Genomic DNA, 27,502 nt, shown 5'->3' on the forward strand with positions numbered 1-27,502 from the left:
TTTCCTTGCTTGACAGCCCCAGCCCCACCCAATTATCTTAAAGACAAATCAACTGGGCTGCTTTGGGTATGAGCAGAGGGATGTTTTGGGAGTATTGGGAGGAGGCATTAAGTAAATGCTCTGGTATAACCACAGGTTATGGAGCCAGTTTGCTGTAGTGCCTAGGACACCAGACTAGAAACCAGGAGACGGGAGTCTGACTTCTAGTCCCATTTTAGGCATGAAAGCTGGGTGACCTTGGGCCAATCAATCTCACCTACCTCACAGGGTTGTAGGGAAAGAAGGAAGAGGAAGGATTATTAGAAATGTTTGCCACCTCGAGTTATTTTTAAAAACAAAGGCAGGATAAATAAATAAATAGAAAAGAAACAAACATATAGCATAGTGCCAGAAAATATAATCAAATAACAGTAAAATTATAAACAAAGTGATAAAAAGAGTATTAGATGTGAAGGGTTGCAATAAAAGAAAGCCATGGCTACATTTAAGAATTTAAGTATTTCTTTCTAAATTTCAATGACAGTCGAGCAAAAGTAGCAACTTGGTTGATGACAGTTGGGAGTGCATTTGCCAGAAGAGAGTTCACTTACCATTAATAATTTGGTCCTGAACTCATTGTAAATGGACTAGTGGTGGACATAATGGATAATGTCCCCCATTTGACCAACCACCGAGAAGTTGTTAGACAAAGAGCGTGCAAAGTCTCCCTTTGAGATATGCGGAGGACATGCAGGCGAAGGGATGTTGAAACCCGTGACGGTGAAACGCTGGTTATGATCACAAAGTGTAGGTATATTTTGTAGTGATGGTACCAAGATGAAAATTTGGATGAAACCTAATATTTTCTTTGCCAAGAGTTAAATTGGTTTGTTTTTTTTTGCTGATGTTGTTCTTTCTTCTTCTTTGAATGCTTTTTACCATATGAATGTCAGGTTTCCAAGTGATGAAAACCATTTCAAAAGAACAGAGCAAAGTCCATCTTCCAAAACAATTTTTCTTTTTATTTAGGAAAGCATCAAATTGGCAAAGTCTGTTGTAATTCCTGATCTGACACAACTCGGAATTACACATCATAATATTGGAAGTTAGAAACAGCCACCCAAAGTCACATTCCCCAATTGAAGTAAATCAACGATTGCCTGGCATCTTCATCTCCACCTCCAGGTCTCAGCAGGGTCAGCATTCGTTCCCACAGGAAGGAGAACCACCTAGCCTAAACAACTCTCTCTATCTCCACTCTTCCCACTTTAGTAATGTGGCAAGCCCGAAACCTTTCCCCCCATACCCAGCAAAGAGAAAGAAAGAAAAGGAATATATAATGAGACAAATTAATATGGCTATATATATGTCAATTTTGGCCTTGACGATGATTTAAATTCGGAGTCAGAGTCCCCCTGCTGTGGCTCCCTGATGCCTGAACCCACCAGTGGCTGGCCTTCCCCCTCCCTCCCCGCCTGCCCTGAGAAGGGAAGGGCAATGGCGGTGGATGGAGACTCGCTCCATAATCCAGGGTGGGAGTGAAGTGCCTGTCTATCTGCCTCTTCTTCTGGCCCTTGTTGGTGCTGCGCGCGCCCTGGGCACTGGGGGAGATGTGTGACTTTCTGTCCTGAGACATTGGCTGGCTGCAGCCGATGCTCTGCATCGTAATGGGCTCCAGGAGGAGGAGGGGACGCCGTCTTCCCCATTGTGAAGCGCGCTAAATTTAAGTGTGCTGCGTAAGGCGCTACAAGAGCAGTGAGCAGCCCACCAAGGCGACGAGAGGAATATGGAGATGCACGTCTTTCTCTCCACCCTAAGACACTGGCTGGGTTGGCTGCAGCTGACGCCACCTCTCTCGTCACCTTTATGGGCTGCTCACTGCTCTTGCAGCGCCTTGCACAGCACACTTAAATTTAGCACACTTCATAATGGGGGAGACGGTGTCTCCTCCTCCTCCTGAAGCCCATTATGCTGCAGAGCATTGGCTGCAGCTGGCCGAGCCAGTCTTGGGGCAGAAAGTCACGTGTCTCCCCCAGTGCCCGGGATGCATGCAGCACCAACAAGGGCCAGAAGAAGAGGCAAGTAGAAGGGTGCTTGGCTCCCGCCCTGGAATACAGAGCGAGTCTCCATCTGCCGCCATCACCCTTCCCTTCTCAGGCGAGGAATGATGGCAAGGGGAGAGGGAGGGGCAGGAGCAGCCAGTGGTGGGATCATCCGACAGGGAGTCGCAGGAGAGGGCCTAAAGAGCCGCACGTTGCCGACCCGCGGCTTAAGCCATAGATTGGGATTCCTTCCATTTGGAAAATAAATGTTAATGTAAATAATTAACCCAAGACATTTGCTCTCTGTGTGTACTACCTGGATATAATCACCACCTGGCCTTTGTTGTATAGTCTTTTCAGATCAGCTGAGATCAACAATTGAAAGCCCACTTGCTCTTCCATACAGACTCACTTTAATGACAGGGAAGGTATATGAGAAGAATCCTGGCAAGGAAGGAGAAGAAATATCCAAGCTCCAGGTCTCATGTATTGAAATGATATTAAATGTTCAAAAGAGGAATCCACTATTTTTTGTGTCACTCAGAAACCCCAAGAGATGGCTTGTATGTAACCTGGAGCCTTAGAAGTGGCATTGGTAGCATTCGAACCATTACGTCTTGTCTAGGTGCAAGAAGACGGATGTATTAAATGTCAGCTATGGGATTCATTGCTGCCACATAGTTGAAGAAAGTGGGTGGGGCTGATGTTAATTGAGTGGCTCTTAGTAGACAAAATATATTGTTTTGATAGTTCAAGGTTACAGAGTGTGGCTCAGAAAGAATTAAAACTTACTTTGGGATTGGTACACGTGATCTGGTGATGAAGGAAAAGGACATGGGTTGTACCTTGGGACTTTGTGGGGAAGCCAGGAAGATTTACTTCTGGATTTCCCCAGTATGTGCCAGGTCCTGTTCTAATAAAAGTACTTTGAGATGGCATGTGTTTTGGAGTTACTGATAGGAATGGAATTTCCCTGGAACACTGACATTGAACTGAAGTTACATTGAAGTTGTCATCAGAATGGGACAGGCAGCAACTTTGGACTAGTATCAATTGATTTGCTATTTTTAGGCCTGACTGGACTTGCAAATTAAGAGGTTTTGATTAGAATATACTCTTGGAATAGCAACCTGGTCCTCATCTTTGATCTAGGCCCTCAGATAGAACAGAATGAAGCAGATGGACGTTATCTGAAACAGAGTAAGATGGAATAGCAATAGTGCTTTACAGCTCTAAGTGCTTTATATAGTATCAACCTATTGCCCCAGCAATTTGGGTCTTCATTTTACCAACCTCAGAAGAATGGAAGGCTGAGTCAACTTTGAACAGGTCAGGATCAAACTCCTGGCAGTGGGCAGAATCAGCCTGCAATACAGAATAGAATAACAGAGTTGGAAGGGACCATTATTCCAACCCCCTGCTCAGGCAGGAAACCCTGTACCATTTCAGACAAATGTCACGGTTCCAACTGACGAACCAATGGTTGTCCAATCTCTTCTGAAAAACTTCCAGTGCTGGAACATTTACAACTTCTGAAGGCAAGTTGTTCTACTGGGTTGATTGTTCTCATGGTCAGGAAATTTCTCCTTGGTTCTAGGTTGCTTCTCTCCTTGATCAGTTTCCATCCTTTGCTTCTTGTTCTGCCCTCAGGTGCTTTGGAGAATAGCTTGACTGCCTCTTCTTTGTGGCAACCCCTGAGATATTGGAACACTGCTATCATGTCACTCCTAGTCCTTCTTCTCATTAAACTAGACATACTGAATTCCAGCAACCATTCTTTATGTTTTAGCCCCCGATCATCTTTGTTGGAAAGGATACGCGCTGCATCCTAACCACTGCACCCCCACAGAATCAGTTTGGGCTGCTTCAGAGTAGAAGGACATGTGGACTTGCTGGGATGTGGGTTGTTTTCCTGTTTTGGTGGAGTTTTTGATTGCAGGATTCATGTATTTCTTCTTGTTTGCAATTTGGTAAGCCTTCAAAATAGTTAACCTTGTTTCTGGAACTTCATCTGTGCCAATATTTTCTTGCATAGTTTCAATACGATGATTTGAGCAGCGTCTTAATCAAGGACACCAAAGATGCTGAGTTGCTGTGGTTCTTATCATTTGGCACACTGTCCAAGGCAAGAACCAGGGAAGTCCCTGCTTGATATGTTAAGCCACAGAGTGCAGTCCTTTTTCCGTCTCGGAAAACATGCAGTGGATACATTTGAAAAGCAGAAAGAAGGTATTTCTCTTTGAGGAGCATACAAGGTATGGTGGAATGGTTAAAAGACAGGATCCAACCCGGGTCGAACTCCGGGACCAGAGGTTTTCTTTTCCAAGCTTTTGGACTCATGCTGGAGCTTGAGACAGGGTCCCTGTGGATGGGCTCCAGCACAAGTCTGAAAGCTTGGAAGACAAAACCTCTGGTCCAGGTGACCGACCTAGATTGGATCCCGCAACATTATCCTGGGACCCCTGTGTTTGCCTTCATTCATGGTTAAAAGACAATCAAATTTGTTTATGTCCTATCATGCCAGGAAACCGTTCAACTGCACTTAGAACAATCACATGAGCGTGGCATTGAAGAAGTGAGTTATGTGATAGACTAATAGCTCTCCTGGTAGACCAGTGCCCAGTGTTAGTTGTGTTGTGTTGTAGTCCTTAAAGCAGTTTGATTTTTTTGGACTGTAGAGTTGTATTTGTTTGGGTGGATAGTAAAGCTTGAGAGATATCAAAGAGGAAGGTCTGGCTGATCAGACTGAGATGCTCAAATGATGTCCCCACATTCATGCTAGTGCCCCACTGGTGGAGGCAGCCAACCCAAATGAGAAAACCAATAATCTTGCCTATATTGAGAGCTTCCTCACACAGTGCACATTTGATACTGAGTCACAGCAGTTGAATAAACACGTGGGGCAGAAAATTTGGGTCTGCCATTGCTTTGGGCCAGCTCAAGGAGAGGGGTGAAGCACACTTTAACTCACCAATTGTCTACTCAATCTTAATGGTGTCAGTTTCTCATTGGGCTTCCAGAAACTTGTACTCCAACCTGATCCACCATTCATAATTTGTTCTCCACAAGGAACAGTGGAGATCTTGTAATTGGAAATCTTGTAATTGGGAATTCTCAGGCATTAATTCTTGGCAGAATTCTTACAAGGAAGCCATGGAATGGGTGTCAGTATAGCAGGCAGATCCCCAGTAATCTGCCTCAGTTGCCAGATCCTCAGTGTGGTTGACTCAAGATTCCATAGTTTTTTGCCATAATACCACTTTGTGGGTGCCAAAGTTAATGTGCTTGTTTCTACATGTCTTCCAGCCATACAGTACCAATCTGAGTTGGTACTGTAGCTACCACTGAACAGCCTCAATTGTTTCTGCCTCTTCTGATCAGGTCTCCCATTTAGGAGAGGAAGCGTCTTTGGATAGCAACTATTGCCACACTAAACAATTTATCTGAATAATCTGGGATGATATTCTCAGATTTCTCACCCTCTTTCTTAGGATTCTCAAAAAGGATCTAGGTGAAGTTCTTCTTTTGAGACTTGCTTTTGGGAGCTTTCTGATTTGTCTTGACTATCAGTCCAGTTGTCTTAAATTCAGGGAATATAGTTGCAGCACATTCTCATAAACTCAGCAGGGTTTTATGCAATTTTATATCCCTGAACTAGATTGTCACTCGACTCACCTTTGTCATGTCCAGGTGTAAGATCCAAAAATCCCAACAACTGGTTCTCTGCCCGATTGCTCGGTGGGTGTGGCCATGGTGGTCGTGGCCTACCAGAACTTCCGGGAGGGCCATTTTTGTCTGGAGACTTCCCTCAGGCCTCTGGGAGGGTGAAAACGGCCTCGCTTGGGCTCCGGAGGCCCTCCAGAAGCCAGAAAGAGGCTCGTTTTCAGCCTTCCGGAACTTCTGGGAGGGCCGTTTATTGCCCTTCCAGAGCCTCCGTGTGGACCCTGCACTTACCTATATCCAAAACTTACCTGCATTCAATTACCATTTCAGCTCTGAACCGGCCTGAACCAGATGAATCCAACCCCTGGTCATGTCTCACATTTGGCCAATGTCATACAGTGAAGCCTGGACAGTTGCTCATCATAGAAATTGAACAAAGAAATATATCTCTGTTTGGATTTCTTAATTTCTAATCCCTGGTATTTGAGGTGATCTGCTTCCACTTCTCTCTTAGCTACATCAGTGGTGGCAGCACCAGTCGGAAGATTTTGCGTTTTGTGGACAAGATTGCTAAATCCAAATATTTCCAGAAGGCCACTGAAAATGAATTCATTAAGAAGAAGATGGAAGAGGTTTCCAACACTCCACTGCTTTTGACTGTGGAGGTCCAAGATCTGACAGGCACATTGGCTGTGAACATCCCTCCACCTCCAACAGATCGAATCTGGTAGGTGCCCAGGGAGTAGAAGCAGAGGAACTGACCTTCTGGTTGGATCTAGCAAAGATGAGGCTGGATGAGATTTGAGCACTATGCCAGACAGGCATCATGGACTTGGAAGGAGAAATGGAGACTTTTTAGTAAACTGCCCCATCACCATATCCCTGGCAGCAGCCAGGACAGCAGCAGGTTGAGATGGTCCTGGTAGCCCTTTTTGTAAATTCTCCTGAGTTCTGGAATTCTAGGGAAGGAACATGGTATCTACATATGGATTAAGCAAAGGCGAGACAACAGTTGCTGTCAAAGAACAGAACATAGAATTATATTTTTCCATATCTACCTTTAATATTCTTTTACAAAATAGATTCTAGGAGTCTTCATCTTATTTGCTCAGCCACATCTGAGTAAGACAGGAGTGTAACAAGAGGCGGAGTGTTGGTTGTAAACAGATACTTTGGCCTTTCTTTTGAACTCCCATTAAGAACTAGAGAATTTTTAATCCTGGTTTGCTGGGATAAGATCCCCAGTGCCGCCTTGCTTTAGGCCAGCAGAGAAGGGTGAATGAGGTTTTCTCCCTGCCCACTGGAAACCATCCAACTGCCAGCAGAAAAGGAAATGCTTCAGAGGGAAAAAGGAAGTAGAATCACTTTTGCCTCCCTGCTCCCCAGGTACAGCTTCCGGATCCCTCCACAGTTAGATATGAAGGTACGGCCACGGCTAGGAGAACGGGAGGTCACCTTCCCGCACATCACTGAGTGGATTGAGAAGAAGCTCCAGCATGAATTCCAGGTATTTGGTTGATGTAGCCCATGATGAAGGATTGGAAGGGATCCTAAGCTGAACTCAGTTCAGGTCCCTTAGTGATAAACCTGAGACGTTCTTGCAGCCGCAAGAGGTATTGAGAGCCCCCAGCTTAAGTGTATTTCCAAAGGAATCAAGCTGGAAGCAACTTAATGTGGGCTGGCCAAACCTTGTTCCCTAGGAGGCTTTTAAGGTGTAAGACCCATTTGTCCCTGTTCCGTTTGGCCAAGAGGTTTAGATGGCCTGGAAAGCTCCCTGGCTAGTCTTTACTTCCATCTTTTTCAATTGCTACAGAAAGGAAAAGGCAAACAAGTAAGTGGTGGTTTTGGATAGTGCATGACTGAATTCTAGTGACTGTTCATACAACGTATATATTGGGGGTTCAGAATTAACCTATTTTTTGAGTCCACCCAATTTGTTAAACTGCACAATGGGTTGATTTGCAATATATTAAACCATGGCCAAAACCAAAGAAGCAAGCAAAGATAATTCTAACCACATGTATGTGTTGTGCACATACAGTATCTACATCTTTAATGGAAGTGGATAAAAAGTTGATAGATGTAACCCCTGGGAACAGTTATTCTTGGGAAAAGCAGAGTCATTTCCTTCCTTTTCTTTAGGGCATGATGTGATTCTTCAGTTCAGAGTTAGTTCATGTTTAGCTCCTCTCTTTTGCCAGATCTTCCTACTTGTAGCTTTACTTGCTTTCTAGTAAGAAGTTTCCTTACCACACACACTTCCATTAGCTACTTAATTAGTATTAGTTAATTATTAACATTGAAAGGCATTCATTGAAGGCATTAATTAACACTGAAAATTGCAATTGCCACTGGTCATTCTACTGTTGAGAGGCCTGGAACAATAGCAATAGCAAAGAGCTCTCCTTCTTAACTGGAGTTGTGCCTTCTCTGAAACATTCAGTTCCATCACGTTGACCAATATTGGCTTCCCTTCCACAGCCATAGACTTAGTCTCACTGTAAGAGTGTAGGAGCCTTTGGTTTGCAAACCTCCAGGCAAATTTAATTTTAATTTTTCATTCTTGCTTCCCATCAGAAAATTTTAGTGATGCCAAATATGGATGATATCATCTTACCTCTGATGCATTCTGGTTTGGAATCCCAGCCTCTCACAGAAGGACCACAGGAAGAACTTCTAGCTGAGGATGTCAGAAACATGTGAGGTGCTGTCCTCTGGTGGCTGACCTGCTCCAGTCTCTTGAGGGAACTAACCGGATACCTGGTCATAGGGGCACCTGAGCTTGAGAATAAAGGTTCTCCCTGCTGGCCTCTCTTCTCTCTGGAACTGTTTTCAGATGAAGGGGATTTGTCTGGATATGGCTTATTGCAGGAGGAGATACTCCCAAGTATCTGACAAGCACCCTGTGTGGCTGAGAAAGAAAAGGCAGCAGAGATGCCAAGACCCCCGACTGCTTGGAATTCTCTCCATGTTGCATCTCTGCAAGTAATTTTAGTTTTAAGTATCAGTTAAATGGCAGAACCATCAATAACATTCAACAGGGTCTCTGTGGAGGAGGAAATAAGAGTGAAAGGCCCCTTCAGCTTGACTGACAGTTTTTGGGAAAAAAAAAAAGGAAGAGTGATGTTTCTTACCACACAATCTGGGCTATTCACACCCTCTCCCTATTTCCTGGCTATTGGCAACCTGAAAGATGGGTACTAAAGCTTTGGTTCTGAATTCACTCTGACCCCAGTAGAAGCTGAAGACTAAGAATACAGGGCAGGGGAGCCATCAACACTCCACCGTCCTGATCCAGAGGTCTCAGAAGAAACCTGACCTGGTCTGGGTTTTAAAATGTGCTTCAGTTCAGAAACTCCTGGGGCCAGGAAGAAGGGGAACCTCTTCTCTGAGCATTAACTCAAAAGAACCGCCTGCTGCCGCCAGGGGACCAGGGTGCTTGTCTACCGGAGTGCATGGATTCTCCCCCTTCTTTAGCCCCTCCTTCCCAGATTGTCTTCCTATCTACACTGCAGGAGGCCTGAATCAGGGGAGGCAGCCCTCTTATCCTCTTCACAATGCAACGTTTCGAGAAAGCCATAGCAACGCACAAGCTGACATTAGTGAACCAGACACTTCTATAAGGGCTTTGCTAACTGGGGATAATATGTATATCTGATGGCTGCAAGAACAGGAGGGAAGGTGAAAGAAAATAAAGGCTCGAATCAGTCCTTGAAGTGGGTTTTTTTCCATTCCTGCTGCACTTGTTCCTAACGGCCCAGAATCACTGGGAGTTTGGCAGTGTGTTTAATAAATTATTACTTGTGTGACAGAGAAATTAAACACTAAAGCATTCTGGCACCACTTATGTAGTATGGATTTGAATTTAGTCAACAAATCATGATTGAATAAGCCATAGCTAATTCACCCTAATGCTGTTTCCAAAATTAAAAAAAATCCTCATGTTTCATGGGTAATTTACTATTTACTTGAGATCTAGAGATTGGCACAAAAATAAAACTTTAAAACATCTTCTGTTCAAAGACTTTAACTAGTTGACATTCGCAGCGGCATAAAACTTGCAGCAGAAAAAGCTATTCTGTTTTTGAGGTTAACACAAGTATGTTTCCTGTGACAACTGGGATTGAAATTTGGGGACTGAAATTTAGGGTTTCTTTTTTAGACTTTAAACTCAAGCTAACTTTGAGACAGTATTTTTATAAATTGTTATTTTTGCAAAAGTTAACTGATTTTTAGCTGATTTTTTGCACATCTTCTATATTGTTCATAGACATTGGCCAGAAGTTACATTACTATTTAGGAGTTCATCCATTTTTACTATTTTTCAAAGGTTTCCAAAGTTTGCTGAGTATACATTTTAATGTCTAAGAACGTTGCTTTGAAAATCAAAATTTCCTATGATGTGGTTGGAAGCCACACGAGCAGCATTCTCTGCACCCCAGATTGCTGGATGAATCGTGTTTCATAGGTATTAGGCACAAGGCATATCACCTGTGATGATGTCACTTCCCCCTTGGTCCCTTCACACATGAACGTTCCTCTGGTAACCTGAAAAATAATATTTGCTATCACTGCTTGTTGTTTATTTTAAAAGGTTTTAATAGATGAAGAACTAAGGAACCAATTCAATCGAGAATTTGAAATGGGACAAAATTACTTTCATGGAAGCTGATTGACCTAATTACTAGAATTTTCTCCTTAAATTTTGACCAAACATCTGCTCATTTGGCCAGATATATTGTAAAGTCCCGAGAGATTTCAGAAAGCGACAGAAGAAAACTCCATCTTACATAATATGACAATACCTTTATTAGCACCAGGCAAAGGTGCAAAAATATAAGCAAGTATCTGGGTTCAGACATGTCCATGGATGGAGTGGTAAAAAAAGTCAAGATGACAACCACTTCAATCATGCTATCACAAGTGCCATATTGATTTTTTTTTTATCCTCCCTGAATAACCCTTATTATAAATATTGGGGTTTCTCTTTCAGTGATCTTTTTTCTAAGGCTGACAAAAACTATTCCATTTCAAAAACAGAGACCATGTTTGCACTCATATTTGATAAAGCCCCAGACACGAACAATTCCGAAGTCTCTTCTTCAGAAAAACACCTTTACAATTCCTCTGAAGTTTCTGGCTTCCCTTTCAGCAGGTGTTTCTTCTGAGGGCCCTGAAACCAAAGAAGAAAAATGGCTGTCAGCATCTCAGACTGCTACACTTAAATGGGCAAAACTATGTGGGAAGAGCTGATGGATTTCTGTGGAGAGCTCTGCCTTATTTCTATATTCCTTCACACGTTCTAGGCGTGTCTTCTGGTGGGCTACAAGATTTCAGCTGCGACTTCACCCCTAACTGGCAGCAAATATTTCCTATCTTCCAGATCTTTTGCAGTCCAGATGTTGCAGTTCTATTTCTTGGCCATCTTCAGAATCGGATTGCAGCAAGGCCTGACCTAAACCCTGCAAAACTGCCTTTGAAAGTCTAACTGCCAGGAGAAGTTCTAACCAGAGAAATTTCCTGACAGAACAATGAATCAATGGAATGATTTGCCTGCAGAAGTTGTGGGGCTCCAACCCTGAAAGTTACAAAGAAAAAACTGGACAACCATTTGTCTGATATGGCATAGTTTCCGGTTTCTGCAGGGGCTTGGACTAGAAGACTTCCACAGTCCTTTCCAACTCTGTTATTCTGAATATCAGTCAATGTGATGGCTCTGACTGTGCAATGGAGGCATTTTAGTCTTCCAGATAGATATGAGAAGAAAGGTTCAAAGGTTCATTCAACAGTAATGCCCGGTTCATTTTTCTATGGTTTCATTCCACCTTTCCAGAAAGAAACAGTAGTTGGGCAGATTTTTCTCCATTTTAAAAAATGAGATTAAATTTCAGTTGGTTTTGTGATCCTTAAAGAACTTCGGCAGCAGCCTGAATCTTTCCCTGCTCAGTTTTTCTTGGGAGATCTAAGCATTAGCCACACGTTGAAAGGGAAAAAATTTCTCCTTGTTCATTCGTTTCATATCACACCAGTTTATAAGGTCTGTCTTACCGTCACTTAGGGCTAAACCGCAGGATCTGTAAATGAGAATTATGCAGAAGGCCAAAGGCATGGCCTCTGTGTCCCTTTTTAAGAAAAATTCTGCATGGTGGCCTATATTGGACTGTGACTAAAATGTCCAAGATGGTTGAAGAGGGAAACCTCCCCCAGAGGGGTGGAAAGGAAGCAAAGACCATGTCTGAAGCCGGCGGGGACTAGGTTGCCTCTCCATGTTCCCCCCACAACTGCCATGTCCAGCTGCCAAGAGGGAAGAATCCTAGAGTTTGCAAAATTTAATGTATTTTGACATGCAATTCTCTTCCGTCTTGGATTCCATATGGCAAAAAAAATAATTCCCAGGCACAGGTGGACAAAAAGGGAAGATGGCATCTCCGCCTGTGTGGTCAAAGGCCCACTTTGACCTTTTACTTGTCTCACAACTTGACTTTTTCAATCCAATGCCCCGCCCTGGTTCCCTAGGTTTTCCTCTCCAGCACGTCTGCCGGAAGGGGAAAGCCTAAGCAGCGGAGGAGGTTCTCTTGGCGATGGATTAGGCTGCCCAAGCCCACAAAGAAAAATGCCAACTTGGCTTGGCCAGATGTTTCCTCCCTAGGCCCATCTCCCTAGGGCCTGTCCGGCAGAAGCCAACTGCAGCTGTGCCTATTGCTCTATGGCTGCTCCTCCCTGGAAACTGGGACTTGCATGGGGGCTACATTTGACTTCCTGACCTAAAACCTTTCTTCGTGGGTCACTTTGATCCAGTTGTGCTGGGGTCAAGATGGAGGCTCTCTTTTGACAGCAAAGGGAAGACCTCAGATAAGGAGAGTGGAGTTGAGACCTAAGAAAGAGCTTCCATGTTATTGTTTAGCAACAAGGAAAAGAAGCTGATGGGAACATATAAACGTTTAGAATCTTGATTAAAAACATAATTGTTAGGACTGAATCTCATTGGGAACAGAAAGGAGATTAAGCTGCACTAGAACAATTTGTGAATGGAAACAGGTTTCCCAGGTGTCCTTAGAACAAAAACGCAAATAGAGGGATAATTCAAACTTTACTACCATATATAATGAAAATAAACAAAAACTGCATTGAGTTCCAGAATAATCTCACTCTGAACCTCACTGCTTTCTTTCTCAATTAAAAGCTGCTAAAGGAAATAACCAGTCTGGATCAAATTCTGACATTAATTTGTGAATGGACCAGCAGAATACTTCCCACAGAACTGCCCTAATCTTGGATGACTGAACCAAATCATGGTTTCATACAGAGAACTCCCACCAGTTTGTTTGTCCAGCTTGACAGGGGTATTTCCCAGCACAGACTCACCATGAAGGCCCGCTTCTCTTGTGCTGTCTGGAAGCAGCCGTGGCCAAACTTGGAGGTGGTGTCGATGAATTTCAGCTCCACAGCCTCCAGAGCTTTTCGGCTTGTGTGGACCAGAAGGGACTGGGGACGCAGGAGGAAAGGGTTACGGCAGAAGCCCAGAGGAGAGGCAGCCCAGAGCCCCAGAATGGTGGAGGCTTCTCCAGGCAGCAGTCCAAACACCAGCTGGATTCTTTCCAGGAAAGCAGCCCAGGGCAGGGGTCAAAATGTTGGGCTTGGACCAGGGAGGCAGCTCCCTCCTCAGCCCTGGAAGCTCATCAGGGGCCAGGCACGTTTTCTCAGCTCAGGGGTGGGGGGTGGCAATGAAGGGGGACCCCCATTTCTCCTGCCTTGATCTCCACGAGGAAAGTCAGGATACAAGTGTAATAAGTGCACGTGATCTGGGAGCTGTAGTTCACAGGTGGAGGGCAGCTACATACCTATGCGGCAAATCCCCATGCCCCTCACTGAAATTTAGTGCTCAGAATGTATGCACAATCTAATCTAATGCACAATCACTGCACATTGCGACAATAGGAGTGACAAACAAATGTAATAAATAAATGAAGAAGACTGCAAAAGCCTCAATTTCATAGGTAAAATTGAGCCCAAAACTAGGTACGGTCTAGTCTGAGGGCCTAGACACTTGGCTTAGATAATGATGAATAAAAACATTTCTTTTTCTTCCTAATGTCCATTACCTCCTGTGTTTCTTCTAAGAAATTCAAGCCATTTCTGTAGGGCTTTCACTGCATTTCCCACCCCATTTTGTGGTGATCCCTGCACAAGACTCTGGTGTGCAAGCAGTGGCACTGTGAGCCTCCTGTTGATGGCTTCCAGGTTTGCTGAAATGCTAATCTGCTCAGGCTGAATCCTCCCAGCCTCACCCTCTGCAGAGCAGCACACCACCTTGGATCGGTCAACCCCCACAGGCCAGCCCTCCCGCCAAAGAGCCACACTGGTTGTCCTTCATCCCTGTCCTTCACCACTGTCCTTCACAATGCCTCAGTGAGGCCCTCACCTTCCTCAGGGTCAGCACCCGCTTCCTGGTACCCAACACACAGCCCTTCACCATCACAAAGTCGTTGTTGACTTCTCCATACTGAGGGAATCCACCCTGGAAGTCAGATAGGTAGAAAGGACATCAGAGTGAGGGTGGTATTTATTCACTAATGACCCCAGATGGATAGTGGTCCTCCCCAGAAGATACATCTGACCCTTGGGAAGCATGTCACGGCATTCAAAGGAAATGGCTGCCACAAAGAAATTTCACCATGCACAAATTGGCTGCCTTTGCAAGGATGGCCCATTGCAAACGTGTCAATGCCATGAATACTGTCTGGTGATGCTTATCAGGCTCCCTGCCAACTTATTCCCATTTTCTAGTTGCAGTCATTTTATAAACACACCAATGGATGTAAATGGAATCCTAAAGCATTACGCTATTTAATGTGCAGAAAATTCCCAAAACAATCTGGGTCCTCATTTTACCAACCTTGGAAGGATGAAAGGCTTGAGCCAGTCACGATCGAACTCCTGGCTGTGGGCATAGTCAGCCTGCAATGCTGCATTCTCACCTCTGCACCAGCAGGGCTCCTCCAACTATAGCATTCCATGTGGATTTTTAAACTTAAAATAAACTTTTAAAACTCTAGTTTTAAAAACTAGAAGATGGCAGGGAACGTCTACAGGCATGGAGCCCAGATGCCTGGTTGGTAACCACAGGCATGTGGGGCGGGGAGGATAGATTTATAAAGTCAACGCAACAGCTGTTGTAGGGGTTGTGTCCTTAGGCAGCACTAGCCCTCTCTAGCATTCACCTCCATTGTTCTGTGATGCATTTCCTGCCTCTCTAGGATTTACCTCTATCTGCTCCTATGAGGCATTTTCCAGTTCCTGTTTTGTGTGTGTGTGTGTGTGTGTGTGTGTGTGTGTGTGTGTGTGTGTTCCCAATTATGGCTTATGACTTTTAACTGCATTTGATTAAACTTCTTGAAACATGGTGTCAGTCATACAGTTGAAGCCTTGCCCCCTTTTATCATGTGATACATGTGTGGCATAAGTGAAAAAAGGGGGTTGGCCTTCAACTGTGTGGTCATGACCCCCATTTTGACTGTTTTGACCCCTTCCTGGTAGACAATCATGAATTTCCTTGATCCCAAACTGCCTCAAGTTCTCTGAGTCATCTAACTCCTCTAACCCAGAGAGCTTTCCCCGGGAGCCACCGTTTTCTAGCCTTGTCTCCGGCACAGAAGGGACTTTCCCAGCTCTGCCCTCTTCAAGTGACCCAATATAGGGAAGCCCTGCATCTATCTTGATAATCTTTATAATCTATAGAGAACCTTGGTGGCATAGTGGTTAGAGTGCAGTACTGCAAGCTACTCCTACTGCAATATGGCAGGTCGAATCCCAGCAGGCTGCAGGTTGACTCAGCCTTCCATTCTTCCCAGGTGGGTAAAATGAGGACCCAGATTATTGGGGAAAAGAGGCTGACTCTGTAAACTGCTTTGAGAGGGCTGTAAAGCACTATAAAGCGGTCTATAAGTCTTAAGCGCCTTCCCTCTTTCCCTTTCCTTCCCTGTGGTTAGCATGCAGAATTGCAAGCAAACTCTGACCACAGTCAGGAGTTTGATCCTGACCAACTCAAGGTTGACTCAGCCTTCCATCCTTCTGAGGTGGGTAAAATGAAGACCCAGATTGTTGGGGTCTGACTCTGTAAACCACAAAGAGAGGGCCGTAAAGCACTGTGACGTGGTATATAAGTCTAAGAGCTATTACTATTGTAATTTCACCTGTGCATCTCTTGGGCTGAAATAATAGTCAGGTGGTCAAACAAAGTGCCCTGGTGCTTCCAAAAGTTCTCCCACTATTCCCCAGAACAGCATCGGAATGCATTTGGGGAGAAATGGATTTTGAAGACAAGACATAAAAGCAGGGGTGTCAAACTCAAGGCCCACAGGCTGAATCTGGCCCACGGGGTGCCTGAATCTGGCCTGTGGGGCTGCCCTGGAAATAGCAAAGTGCCTCTGGCAGCCAAAATGTGTGCCCCCTGCCAGCATCCCATTTTCAGCCTGGATGGTCTCCTGCAGCACCCTGCTGGCCAAAACAGGGCAGCACGGTGGGGGGGCTGCATGAACCCCCCCCCCCCAACTGCTTTGGCCGGCAGGGTGTTATAGAAGCTGTCCAGGCTGAAGAGAGGGGGAGGGGCCTTGGACGCACCCCGTGCCCCATTTTGGCTGGCAGGGGGCTACAGGAGGCACCTGCCTTGTCTCCTTCACCCCACCCGCAGAAAACTACAGAGCTGATCCAGCCCTCGAAGAAATCCAGTTTGACACCCCTGTTTTAAAGCATAGGTTTTTGTCTTCTTAAAAAGATGGTACCTGAAGAGAAGAGTTCATGATGAAACATTCAAAGGATCATTCTCCAGCCAGAAGAACTAGCCTTCCTTCTGGCCTCCTTACCAGGGGGGTGATGCTTTTCTCTGTTGGGTCATAATTGGTGGATGCATTGTTTCTGACCACTTTGCCATCTTCTACATGGATCCCACGGCCGATGCGATAAACCTAAAGGTAAAAAGATTTGGCCAAAGTGGTTTCCCATGTGGTCCAACAAACTGGAGAATGAAGGCTGTCCGAGTCTACCTTACCCAATGACGCCTAAGCCCTGCTTCCTTTGCCCGCCCCATCTGATTCCTGGTCTTCAGGAATCCTGCTCTTAAGGGCCACATCACCACAAAGGAGGCACCATAGGCTGCCTTGTCCCAGTCGGCCACCCCCTGCCCCGCCAAAATCAGATTTCCTCTGAGCTGCTGAAAACTGCGCCTTATGGACTCTAGAAGCAAAAGGCTCCTTTGAGTTGACACCTGGAGACTTCAGGGAGATGACCCTGCAGCTTTCTAGGCAACAGAACACAAAATCAATTTGCCCCTTTCAGAAAAGTTTTCATGGTTTCTTAAATCCAATGATAACCTTTGCAAGTGCACTTTCAAAATATGGCATAATATAAAGGCTACCACTAATGTAAGAATAAACTATAGAGAGAAGGGAAAAAGGTAGATTGTATGGGACAGGTACCTTTGGATTGCAAATATAATTTAGGTTTTATATAATAAATTATGTAATGGATTAAAAAAAGGAGGCTTCCGTTGTTAACACTTCAATTGTTACATACCAGTTTTGTAGTATTAAGCGTTCCCCTACAGAAGGCAAAGCAAAAATGACATAAAGAAGCTCTCCTAAAACCTTGGACCTTGTTTGTTTCTTGGCAAAAACACTCCCCCCCCCCCCAACACACACACACACATTCCCATCTTGCAGAGGAGGCAGAATGGGAGGTGAGGCATTGCACGGGCTTTCCCAGAATTCCAACAGCAACTTCAGCAAGGAATGGGAAGTTGTAGTCCTGCCATACCTGTAAAATATGTCTAATCCCGAATTCTCTGCTCCCAGATGAGCCTTGCCACGCATTTGCTAAGCCCGATAACATCACACTTACCAGCCGTATCTATCAAACAGCTGGTGGGTGAGGAGGAAAGACGGATCAGTGGGTTGCCGCTTCTGTTCCCAAGACACCCGGACTCTGCCAGAGGTGGGCGCAGTGGAGGCTGTTCGTGTGTTTGGGCTTCAAATGAGTTGCCTGTGGGGGAATCATACCTTCTTGTTGAGTTCTGTGCGGTGGTGGTAACCCTTCTGGCCAGCCCGGGCAATCGAGTAGCCCACCCGCGCAGGGTGCCAGGCTCCAATGCAGGCCACCTTCCGCAGGCCTTTGTGAGTCTTTCTTGGGAGTTTCTTGGTATGCCAGCGACTCGTCACCCCTGCAGAAAGGCAGCCTTGAGGTCAGAGCCTCTGGGCGTCTGAGGCAGGGATGGAAAGTTGGCGTCCCTCCCGATGTGGCTTGAGCTGCCCTCCTTCACCATTAACCACACTGGAGTTGGGGCCACTGGAGTTTTGGTTACAGCTACCATACCATATTGTAATTGAGATGGGAACTTCCATCGCTAAGTGAGGTGGTGGTTAAGTGAGTTGCCCCCAGTTCTAACACCCTTTTTGCTGCCGGCCATTAAGCAAATCACCAGTCATTAAGTGAATTACATGGTTGTTAAGTGAATCTGGCTTCTCCCTATGGGCTTCCTCCACAGACTCTGCTTGTTGGAAGCTATCTGGGAAAGTCGCAAAGGACAATCCTAGGATCCCAGGACAGGCAGCCTGTCAAGATCGAACCGCTTTGCCTCTTTCAAACCTTAGCGCTATTCCACTTGCCAATGACCCAGGGGGAGGAAGGAGGAATGGATCGTGAGAGCCTGGAAACCATCAAGGTCACAGCTGCAGGTGCTTGAGAAGGAGGTGGGCTGTTCCCATAACAAACAGGACGTTTCATAATTGGACAATGGGATCGCCCAGGGGAGGGGAGAAGGGGAAGCTATGGTTTAACTAGGCAAGCATTTGCACGGAAAAACCAGAGCCGGTTCCGATTCTCCAGTACCAAAATGCTCTATCCAATCAAGTTTCATTTTGGGGAATCCAAAGCCCCCAAGAGCGTTCCCTTGTTTGGGAGCCCTTGTTTCAGACATAGCCATCATAATGCCAGTTGCCAAGCATCTGGATTTTGATCGTGTGCCAATGGGGATGCTGGAACTAATTGTTAAGTCATGTTCTGCAATCCCATTGCAACTTGACATCACTAGATGAATGTTTGTAAGCCAAGGACTACCTGCAGTACCTAGAACAGGGGTGTCAAACTCAAGGCCTGTGGGCTGGATCCAGCCCATGGGGTGCTTAGATCTGGCCCCCGTGGCCGTCCTGGAGACAGTAAAGGACCGACCCATGATGGCTCTGCCAGTGAAGATGGAGCTGGATCTCCGTTTTCAACTGTGACAGCCTCCTGCAACCATGCAGCCTTCCCAAGCTCCATTTTTGCTAGCAGACGCTCGGGCCACCACAGGCGCTCCCGACACAAGTGACGTCAAGCTGGCCACACCCAACCTGGCCATACCCAACCTGACCACGCAGCTCCAGCCCCCCCAAGGTCAAACACAGACCTGATGCAGCCCTCAATGAAATCAGGTTTGACACCCCAGATCTAGAAGAACAAAACAACCTAGTCTTCAGATGGAGAGGAAATGAATGAAGCATTAAACAAAGAGTTTTAGAAAAGACAACCGAGAAAGTGAAAATCAGGAGAAATTCAAAATCCCTCCTTTTGTTTGGTATAAGGAGCAGTAGGCTTCCAAGATTCCCTTACTGTATTCTACCCTACAATAATAAACAGCATCTCTTTCCTGACTTGGCCTTCCTTGACTGAGGATCAGCATTTATTTACTAAAGAAGAAAAGGGGCAGAAAAAGAACAAATCATACCCAGAATTATGGAAGCGTATTGTGGGCACTCTCACAAAATGGCTATCCTGTTTTTTATTTTATGTTGACTATATTCTTTAAACCGATGTTTCTCCACTTTGGCAGATTGAAGATGTGTGATTTTAACTCCCAGAATTCTCCGTCCAGTCATTTTAATTTTTTTAAAGAACTTGAAGTGAGGTTGAGGAGGAAACCTATGAAGCCCCAGGGAAGGTGTGGACATCTCTGGTCAGAAATAAAAAAAAAATCTACTTTCCCCCAAATCTTGAATGGCTTCAGGCGTCATTCATCTGAAATGCAATCTGTAGTCATTCCACCTCCTATCAGCCTTTGATCCAAGATGTTTCCGGATTCCAGGTCTGCTGCCTCCTACCTTTCATCCCATGCCCTTTGGTGACTCCAATGACATCGATCATCTCACTCTGGCTGAAGACACTGTGCACAGACACCAGCTTCTCCAGCTTCTCACGAGCCCAGTCAACTTTCTCTGCCACAGAGCCTCCGTTGAGCTGGATCTCCATAATATGTGCTTTCTTCTGCCTCATTGGCAGGAGCTTCATCTGCAACCAAAAAGGCTCAAAAATTGCACCATGCAGCAGAGGCTGCAAAGATACATGTTCAACTCTTAACTGGCCAAAAGGGTAAGGAGCAGGCGATCTAGCCGCTCCAAACCTTCCACCTGCCTGCAGATTTGCAAAAGTTGGGACTTTGTGGCTATTGTCTCACTCGAGAAGTTCATTATGTGGGAATAGGTAAACTTAGTGTTCAGGATCAGGGAGCAGCACTTCATTTGGCTTGTTATGGAAAGTTCCAATACAGAATTCACTATCAAATGTTCCTTCAATGGGTGCAAGGAGCAACTGGGCCACCACTGCAAGCACCCAAAACCAAACCACAAGACAGAAACCCTTCAGCAGATGCTCTCCAGCCTTAAAGAGGGCTGACATCCTCCCAAATGTCAACATGCAGTGCTCCAAGCACCACTCTTGGGAAGCACATCCTGCAGGCCCTACATGGGGGAGAGAGAAGGATTCTCAACTGTGCTGCACTCCGGGGTCTCCCTGCCTGGCCTGGATCTCCAGGGGGTCTCTGAGTGTCAGATTCCCGTTGTTCCTCCTTTACCTCCCTCTCCTTTGGTGAAGAATTGCAGAGATGAGGGCTCTCTAACCCGGCACAAAAGAGGTCTATGAAGTCACACATAGCTCAGAGAAGGGGGGGCAGGAGAGATGTTTTCCTCTGTCTCTCACAATGTTATAATAACTGTTATCCCAGGAACGTCAGGGCAGTGAGATTTAGGCTACAAGAAAATGAGTCCTGTTTTTCCATTTCCCCAGGAAGCATCCAATGATTGCTGTACCAGATTCATAGTAAAGGGGACAGGCCTTCTATCACTTCAATTATGTGGGGATAATCAAGCACTGGATTTGTGAGGGCCTAGAAAAGAGCAAAGCTATCACTAGAAGCCAACCTGGGTTTTCCAAAAACAGACACCCTTGCTTGTTTGGCCAAATGACTAAAGGACCCAGGGAAATATGTGGACATAGTTTACTTAGATTGAGCATTGTGAGATAGACAGCTTCACCACCGGATGGATCCATAACTGACTGACCAACTGCACTCAGTATGTAGTCCTCAATGAAACTATATTTAAATGGAGAGAACCATGCAGTGGGGGACCACAAGTTCAGTGTTAGGCCCAGTCACTCTTCAGTATCTTCATAAAAAAGTTGGATGAGGGAATAGAAGGGGAACTCATCAAATTTGCAAACAACACCAAGCTGGTGAGTATAGCCAAAAGTTTTAAAGGTTCAAGATCCAGAATGATCTTGACAGGCTTGAGCACTTGGCCCTATACAACAAAGCGCAATTCAGTGGTGGGAAAAGTAGAGTTTTACATTTAAGCAAGAAAAATCAAATGCACAGATATAGAATAGGTGGTAGATGACTTAACAGCATCTAAGTATCCTAGTGGACAACCACTTAAATATGAACCAGCAAAGTGCTGCAGCTGCCCCAAAACCAACACAGTTCGAGGCTGCATCAACAGAGGAATAGTATCTAGACTTTAAGACTTATGAACTTCAACTCCCAGAATTCCCCAGTCAGCATTGCTGGCTGAAGAATTGTAAGAGTTGAAGTCCACAAGTCTTAAAGTTGCCAGGTTGGAGACCCCCTGATCTAGATTACATGAAGTGCTAGTATAACTTTATATTGCACTGGTAAAACCCCAGTTGGAATATTGCATCCAGGTCTGGTCACCATGAAATAAAAATATATACAGAGACTCTAGAAAGAGAAAAAAACAAACAAGCAAGCAAAAAGTCTGAAGGCTAAACCATAAAATGAATGGTTGCAGCAACCGGCCCTGGCTAGCCTAGCAAAGAAAAGGACTGGGATGACAGGACAGCAGTCTTCCAATATTTGAGGATCTGACCCAGAGAGGAGGAGGGGGTCAACCTCTTCTCCAAAGCAGATTATTATAGACTAGAGCAATCAAATCTAGAATTAAGGAGAAGTTTCCTGTACATGGGAACAGTTAATCAGTGGGACAGCTTGCCTCCAGAAGTTGTGGGTGCTTGCTTCATGGCTGGAGATCTTCAAGAAAAAAATGGACAATCATTTGTCTGGAATGGCATTGGATCTGCTGCTTGACCTCCAGGGTCCCTTCCAACCCTGTTATTCTAGGTTCTGGGTACGATGTGAGGCTGCTATGAAGCTGCTGTGGTGAGGAAACTGCTTAAATTAAAAGGGTGCAATCTCTTGCCCTCAGTTGTGATCAGTCGTTTAAAAAGAGATCTGGGAGGAGGACCAGGCTCCCAATGGCCACTGAACTGGGGGCTCTTGTCTCCCCCGCCTCCTCCTGGCACCAGGCCATCAAGAATGCTGCTGCATAGGGACAGCAAAGGGGGCTCCCACCCTCCAATGTTGGCTTGGGGGTTTCCTCAATGCCTCCAGTGGCGAATTGTGTGGCCCAAACGCTGGACTAGGGGGAGGCTGCCATTATTTGAGTGACTCCTGAAAGCAGCAGCAGCAACAGCAGTGCGGTTTTTTTTTCAAACTGAGCCAGAAGCACTAACAAATCATGAGTAAGTTTGACCAGCCAGTGGGCCAAGCAACCCTTCTAGAATAGAGGTGTCATCTGAGTGTTCCAGAGAAAATGTTCACCTGGGTGTGCACAATGACACGGACGATCTTGCAGTACTTCTTTATGGACACAAAGTCCTTCTCCAGCTGCTTCTTTCCAGCTTCATCCTGCCATTTCTTGCAGTACTTAGTGAATGCCTTCTTTTTGCTCTTGTGCCTGAAAAGAAAAGGCGGGGAAAAATCAGATCCAAGGACAACAGGAATTATTTCCAAGAAACAGCACAGAGCCTGTCCCGAAATCTACCGCCAGCCTCCATGTGTTCTGACCAAGGCTTCCTGAGACACCAACAAACACACATAAAATCCAAGGGCCTTTTATTTTAGTTCAATGGCTGTGGATTATCATCACTCACAGCCTGGAATGAGTCTTAACCAGTTATAATTAGTCCCAGTGACAACTGCCAAACTTCTTTGAGAGACGTTTGATAAGAACGCACCTTATCTTACTTGAAGTGCTGCCAATGACTAAAGTTTTAGTTTTTCCAATATCAAACAGAGAACAAATTCACCATGGAGCTTTCAGAGTCCAAACCAATCAGAACAAATGATGTTGCTTCCTGCAAAGGTTTTCCTGCCTTTACACTTCCTTTAGGGGAGGGGCAATTACCCCCAAGCTGTACTCCCGAGTCGCCCTTTTTGTCTTAACTGCTCTTGCCTTCTGGCAGCTCTGTGCATATGCACACTGGGAACAGGCTCCCCTTGTTCCTCTGCCCTGCTGCTGGCAGAGTCTGGAGGCTCCGGAGTCAGCACCCCACTTCCAGATGGTCCTGGCCCCATCTCTGCATTCCCACAGCAGCTAAACAACAAACCATTTTAGTGAAGCCTCACATCATATGAGAATTCAGCTTTATTTTAATCGTGCTGAATATACTGAAGAAAGTTATTGTTCCCTCCTCCATCATGGTAAAAATTGTGATTGGTAGCCACTCTTGGGATGACAAAAAAGGTCATACCAAAGGCTGGAGGAAAATACCTACAATCCTGCAGAACCACTGATTTTACTGATCCAAAGCATTGGGTGTGTATTCATAATTACATGTTTAGCCCACAAGGCCTTTCCAAAGCACAGCTATGAGTTTTCTGGTTCCAACAGGGCTTTTCCCTTGCTCATTCACGCTGACCCCCTCCTCACCAGTTCTTGTAGAAGCGTCTTCGGCATTCATCACTTATATGTTCTGCAAAGATGGTTTTGAAATTTCTCAGCCCCCTTGGCGTCTCGATATAGCCCACTAGCCCAACGACCACCAAGGGCGGAGTTTCAATGATAGTGACGGCTTCTACTTCCTCTCGCTTAGAGATTTCTGGGGATTAAAGGAGGAAAAAGACTGAGGAGGATGTGATCCAGGAAGGCTTCGTGATGGGGCTCCCATATCCAAATAAGCCATAAAGTGGTTGTCAACTCATAAAACATTTTGTATACACATTTTATCATTGTCAGCAGAAAGAAGGTGGCGGGGTTCCAAAGAGCAAGCAGCAGTATGGAATCGAAAGTACATTCCATTCATATTTTCTTCAAAGACTGATTAAATGACTGAAGCTTCTGTCCGCAAAAATCTAATTGGAGAGCATGATTGATAACTCTTGGCTATGGACGTGTTGGATGATACATCCAGAGGGGTGGGGTGAGGGGAAAAGCAGGATCAAGGGTAACAGTGAATTACGTATCTCAGAGTCGGCTACACCCAGGCTAATGCAGGCATGTTAACTTCTAATAAAGACTTTGAAGTTTTGGGAGTGTAACTCAAGGCTTGGGTGAGAGTGACAATGTCATACTAGAATTCAACATAGCACAAACACTACCAATAGAACAGAGTGACACCAGAGTTGATTTTAATAAACTCAAGATAACTTGGGAAAGATTCTATGGATGAAAATCCTAAGGGGGAAAACAACTCAAGAATGTTGGGAAACTCTGAAAAGTATGATCACAGAAGCCCAGACCAGCACAATACCACTGAGAAAGAGTGAGGTACTACTACCACTCTATAAGCCTTAGTAAGACCACACCTAGAGTACTGCATCCAGTTTTGGTCACCACATTATAAAAACAATGTTGAGACTCTAGAAAAAGTACAGAGAAGAGCAATCAGGATGATTAGGGGATTGGAGACTAAAACATGAAGAACAGATGCAGGAATTGGGCTTGACTAGTCTAGGGAAGAGAAGGACCAGGGGAGACATGATAGTAGTCTTCCAATATTTGAAGGGCTGCCACAGAGAGGAAAAGGACAAGCTATTTTCTAAGGCACCCAAAGGCCAGACAAGGAATAATGGATGGAAACTGAACAAGGAGAGATTTAACCTGGAAATAAGGAGAAACTTTCTGACAGTGAAAATGGAACAGCTTGCCCTTGGAAGTTGTGGAAGCACCATCACTTGAGACTTTCAAGAAGAGATTGGACTGCCATTTGGTGTAAGGTGTAGGGTCTCCCACTTGGGCGGGGGGTTGGACTAGATGACCTATAAGGTTCCTTCCAACTCTGATTATCTGTTAATCTGTTAATCCTGCTAGCAAGTGGGACATGGAATAACCTAGGCAAAGACACAGCTGTGAGTCCTGTATGTGACTAGAAGAGCCTCAGGAAACCTGGGTGGTAACGAGACAAAAAGACTAAAGAGAAAAACAGGAAACCACTTCCCTAAGTACTTGGATGTAACCAGGAGTTGAACTTATCTTGAGGAGGAGGAACAATTTGATATTAAATTTGAAAACCAACTCCTACAAGGAAGAGTAATTTGACAAAGAAACCAGTACCTAAAGAAATAGTAGCCTGCCCTTTTCTGGAGGAGTTCAAACAGAAGTGGGCTACTTGCACTTTGCATGGACTTGGTGGCCACTTAACCTCGTCCAGTGCCTGAGGTCCATGAACTTTCTAAGTGAGGAATAGAATTAAGCAAACTTGGCACATACTTAGTCCTGGCCTATGAAGTTCCCGCAGGATATGTGTCATGCCAGCTTTATAGCCCAGGAAGGCTGTCAGGTGCACTGGTTTGCTGGGATCATCCTTGGGCCAACTCTTCACTTTCCCTCGATGTCGGCGGCTCCTCTTATGAGGAAGGAAGCCCAGGTGGCCATGCCTGGGAGCTGAAAACTTCCGATGAGACTGGAAAAGTGGGAGGAGTTGTGGGGGGAAGAGCAGCTAGTTACTACTGTGATCTTGCAAAGATCATGAAAACCTTGTTAGAGAAGGCAGGAAATAAAAAGTCCCAACACACCTGGAGCAGAATGGTATAAAAAAATCTTGGGTTCACCCTAACTCAGCTCAGCCAACTCAGGCACGAAATGGGCAATACCAGGCTTGAGACCACAGATTAAAGGTGATGATATTCAATTACTAGAGTTAAGCATCTCTTTCTAAGGATATATTAGCAGCCAATTCCTTTGCCCTCTTTAGACCTACCAAATATTTAAGTTAAATTATAATCTCCAAATACAAGGAGGCCTATAGAGGTCTCAAAAGGGAGATACAAGGTTTTGCCCAGATGACAGACAGGTTGCTGAAACTGTAAGTTACATTTTATCATCTTTTTTTTTTGTACACATTTAGAGTTGATAAACTCCTGGGTTGTCCCAACTGCTTCCATTTATAATTTTTACTTTTGGATACATGTGATTCTGTTACTTTCAATATAAAAAATTGTATATGTAAAATGCGTAGCAATATGCCTATTTTATGATATTTTCTTTCATATATGCAATCAGTTTATAGTATCAAGTTTTATTATGTATTTGATACTAATTGCAATAAAGATTCTATTCTGTTCCAGGTTGAGGAAAGTCTGCTCCAGGTGTGAAATCCTCTATTTTTAGCTTTAGTAGTTCTCACAACAAAGAAAGGGATTTCTCCACCCTGTTTACACAATATGCTAAATAAGTAAGTAAGTAAACAAACAAATGAGAAAATAAAGGAAAAAGCCACCTCCCCTGGCCTTTCCCTGAAAGCCTCCTGCAAGCCGTTGCTTTCAGACACCTTCTCCCCCCCCCCCACGCCACCTGCCCCCCACAGCCCCATAAAGGCCAGGCCCCTCGCTTGCCAGTACCATGATCCGACGTCTTCAGCCGAGGCTGCCTAGAGAGAAAGAGGCTACCAGCAAGTGCCTGGCTTGCCTAATGCCAGAGATGTCTCTCTCTCCCCAAGACATAAATTTAGCAGCTGGCTTCATTCTGGTGCACTATCCATTTCACCCTCGGGAGGGAGACGAAAGGTCACTCTCGACAAATTTATCACCCACCACCAGCCACTGCCTTCCCAAAGGCAATTCTACCTCTTGGTGGAGCCCACCTGACAGCCAAGCAGGAAGCCCATGGGGAGGGGAGCCTCTTCTGCCCCCTTGCAGCCCTGAGTCCAGACAAAACCGGCTCCCCTGGGAGAGCCATGCAGCCCCAAATGGCTTTGTCTAAAAAAGGGTCCCGCACAAAGGCTTCTCTTTTACCCTGTTGAAGGAAGACCCCCAGGGTAGCATAGGGACATTTCTCCCTTTGCCAAGTCTTCCTTCCAATGTAGAAAACACCCCCCTCTGGCCAGAAGGAAGTGGGGTTCTGCCAGGCTGTCAAGATACAAGAGCTCTGGGGGTTCCCTTCCCTACGTTCAGATTTCTTTCAGATGAAAAGGATTTGTAGTAAACTATGCAAGCATCAACAAGGGTTTTTTCTCTCTTTCTAGAAGTGGAAATGTTTAAATCTTTAATTTCAAAATGTCAAGCTCAGCATCAAGGAATAGGGTGAGAAGCCCACAAAGCAGAGCTCTCCAAACTTGGCAACTTTAAGACTTGTGGACTTCAACTCCCAGAAGCTCTGTTGGCTGGAGAATTCTGGGAGCTGAAGTCCACAAGTCTTAAAGTTGCCAAGTTTGGGAACCCCTGCCATAAAGAGACAGTGCAGCCAAGAATCTGTAGGGAGAGGTTTTCTGTAGTTTTA

General features: G+C 45.2%; 2 protein-coding genes across 10 annotated transcripts in view; one reads left to right on the top strand and one right to left on the bottom strand.

The window, feature by feature from the left end:
* The window catches only part of LOC113438576 (testis-expressed protein 2-like), a 37,291-nt gene extending 27,897 nt beyond the window's left edge, over nucleotides 1-9,394 (top strand). For all 8 annotated transcript variants that reach the window (XM_087912518.1, XM_087912524.1, XM_087912526.1 and 5 more), the window contains 3 exons: nucleotides 6,199-6,411; nucleotides 7,071-7,191; nucleotides 8,262-9,394. In XM_087912518.1, the coding sequence (XP_087768644.1) occupies nucleotides 6,199-6,411; nucleotides 7,071-7,191; nucleotides 8,262-8,387 (460 nt within the window). In that variant the 3' untranslated portion in view covers nucleotides 8,388-9,394. The remainder of the gene's footprint in view (nucleotides 1-6,198; nucleotides 6,412-7,070; nucleotides 7,192-8,261) is intronic.
* A 1,076-nt stretch (nucleotides 9,395-10,470) lies between these two features.
* Nucleotides 10,471-26,751, bottom strand: RPL3L (ribosomal protein L3 like). 2 transcript variants are annotated; one of them, XM_026704027.2, is made up of 10 exons: nucleotides 26,626-26,750; nucleotides 25,496-25,688; nucleotides 23,717-23,885; nucleotides 22,606-22,741; nucleotides 19,814-20,000; nucleotides 17,738-17,898; nucleotides 16,547-16,648; nucleotides 14,107-14,202; nucleotides 13,050-13,169; nucleotides 10,471-10,857 (listed from the first exon to the last, which is right to left on the bottom strand). In XM_026704027.2, exons 1-10 carry the CDS (start codon nucleotides 26,626-26,628, stop codon nucleotides 10,801-10,803), a joined length of 1,224 nt encoding a protein of 407 aa, XP_026559812.1. In that variant the 5' UTR covers nucleotides 26,629-26,750; the 3' UTR covers nucleotides 10,471-10,800. The 2 variants fall into 2 exon arrangements, with proteins under 2 accessions (XP_026559812.1, XP_087768666.1); XM_087912540.1 differs by lacking the exon at nucleotides 13,050-13,169 and having other exon boundaries at nucleotides 26,626-26,751.
* Between the last annotated feature and the right edge of the window lie 751 nt (nucleotides 26,752-27,502).

This window comes from Pseudonaja textilis, chromosome 14 (assembly GCF_049901715.1).
Source record: "Pseudonaja textilis isolate UNSWEBS1 chromosome 14, rPseTex1.2, whole genome shotgun sequence".
Taxonomy (NCBI): Eukaryota; Metazoa; Chordata; class Lepidosauria; order Squamata; family Elapidae; genus Pseudonaja; species Pseudonaja textilis.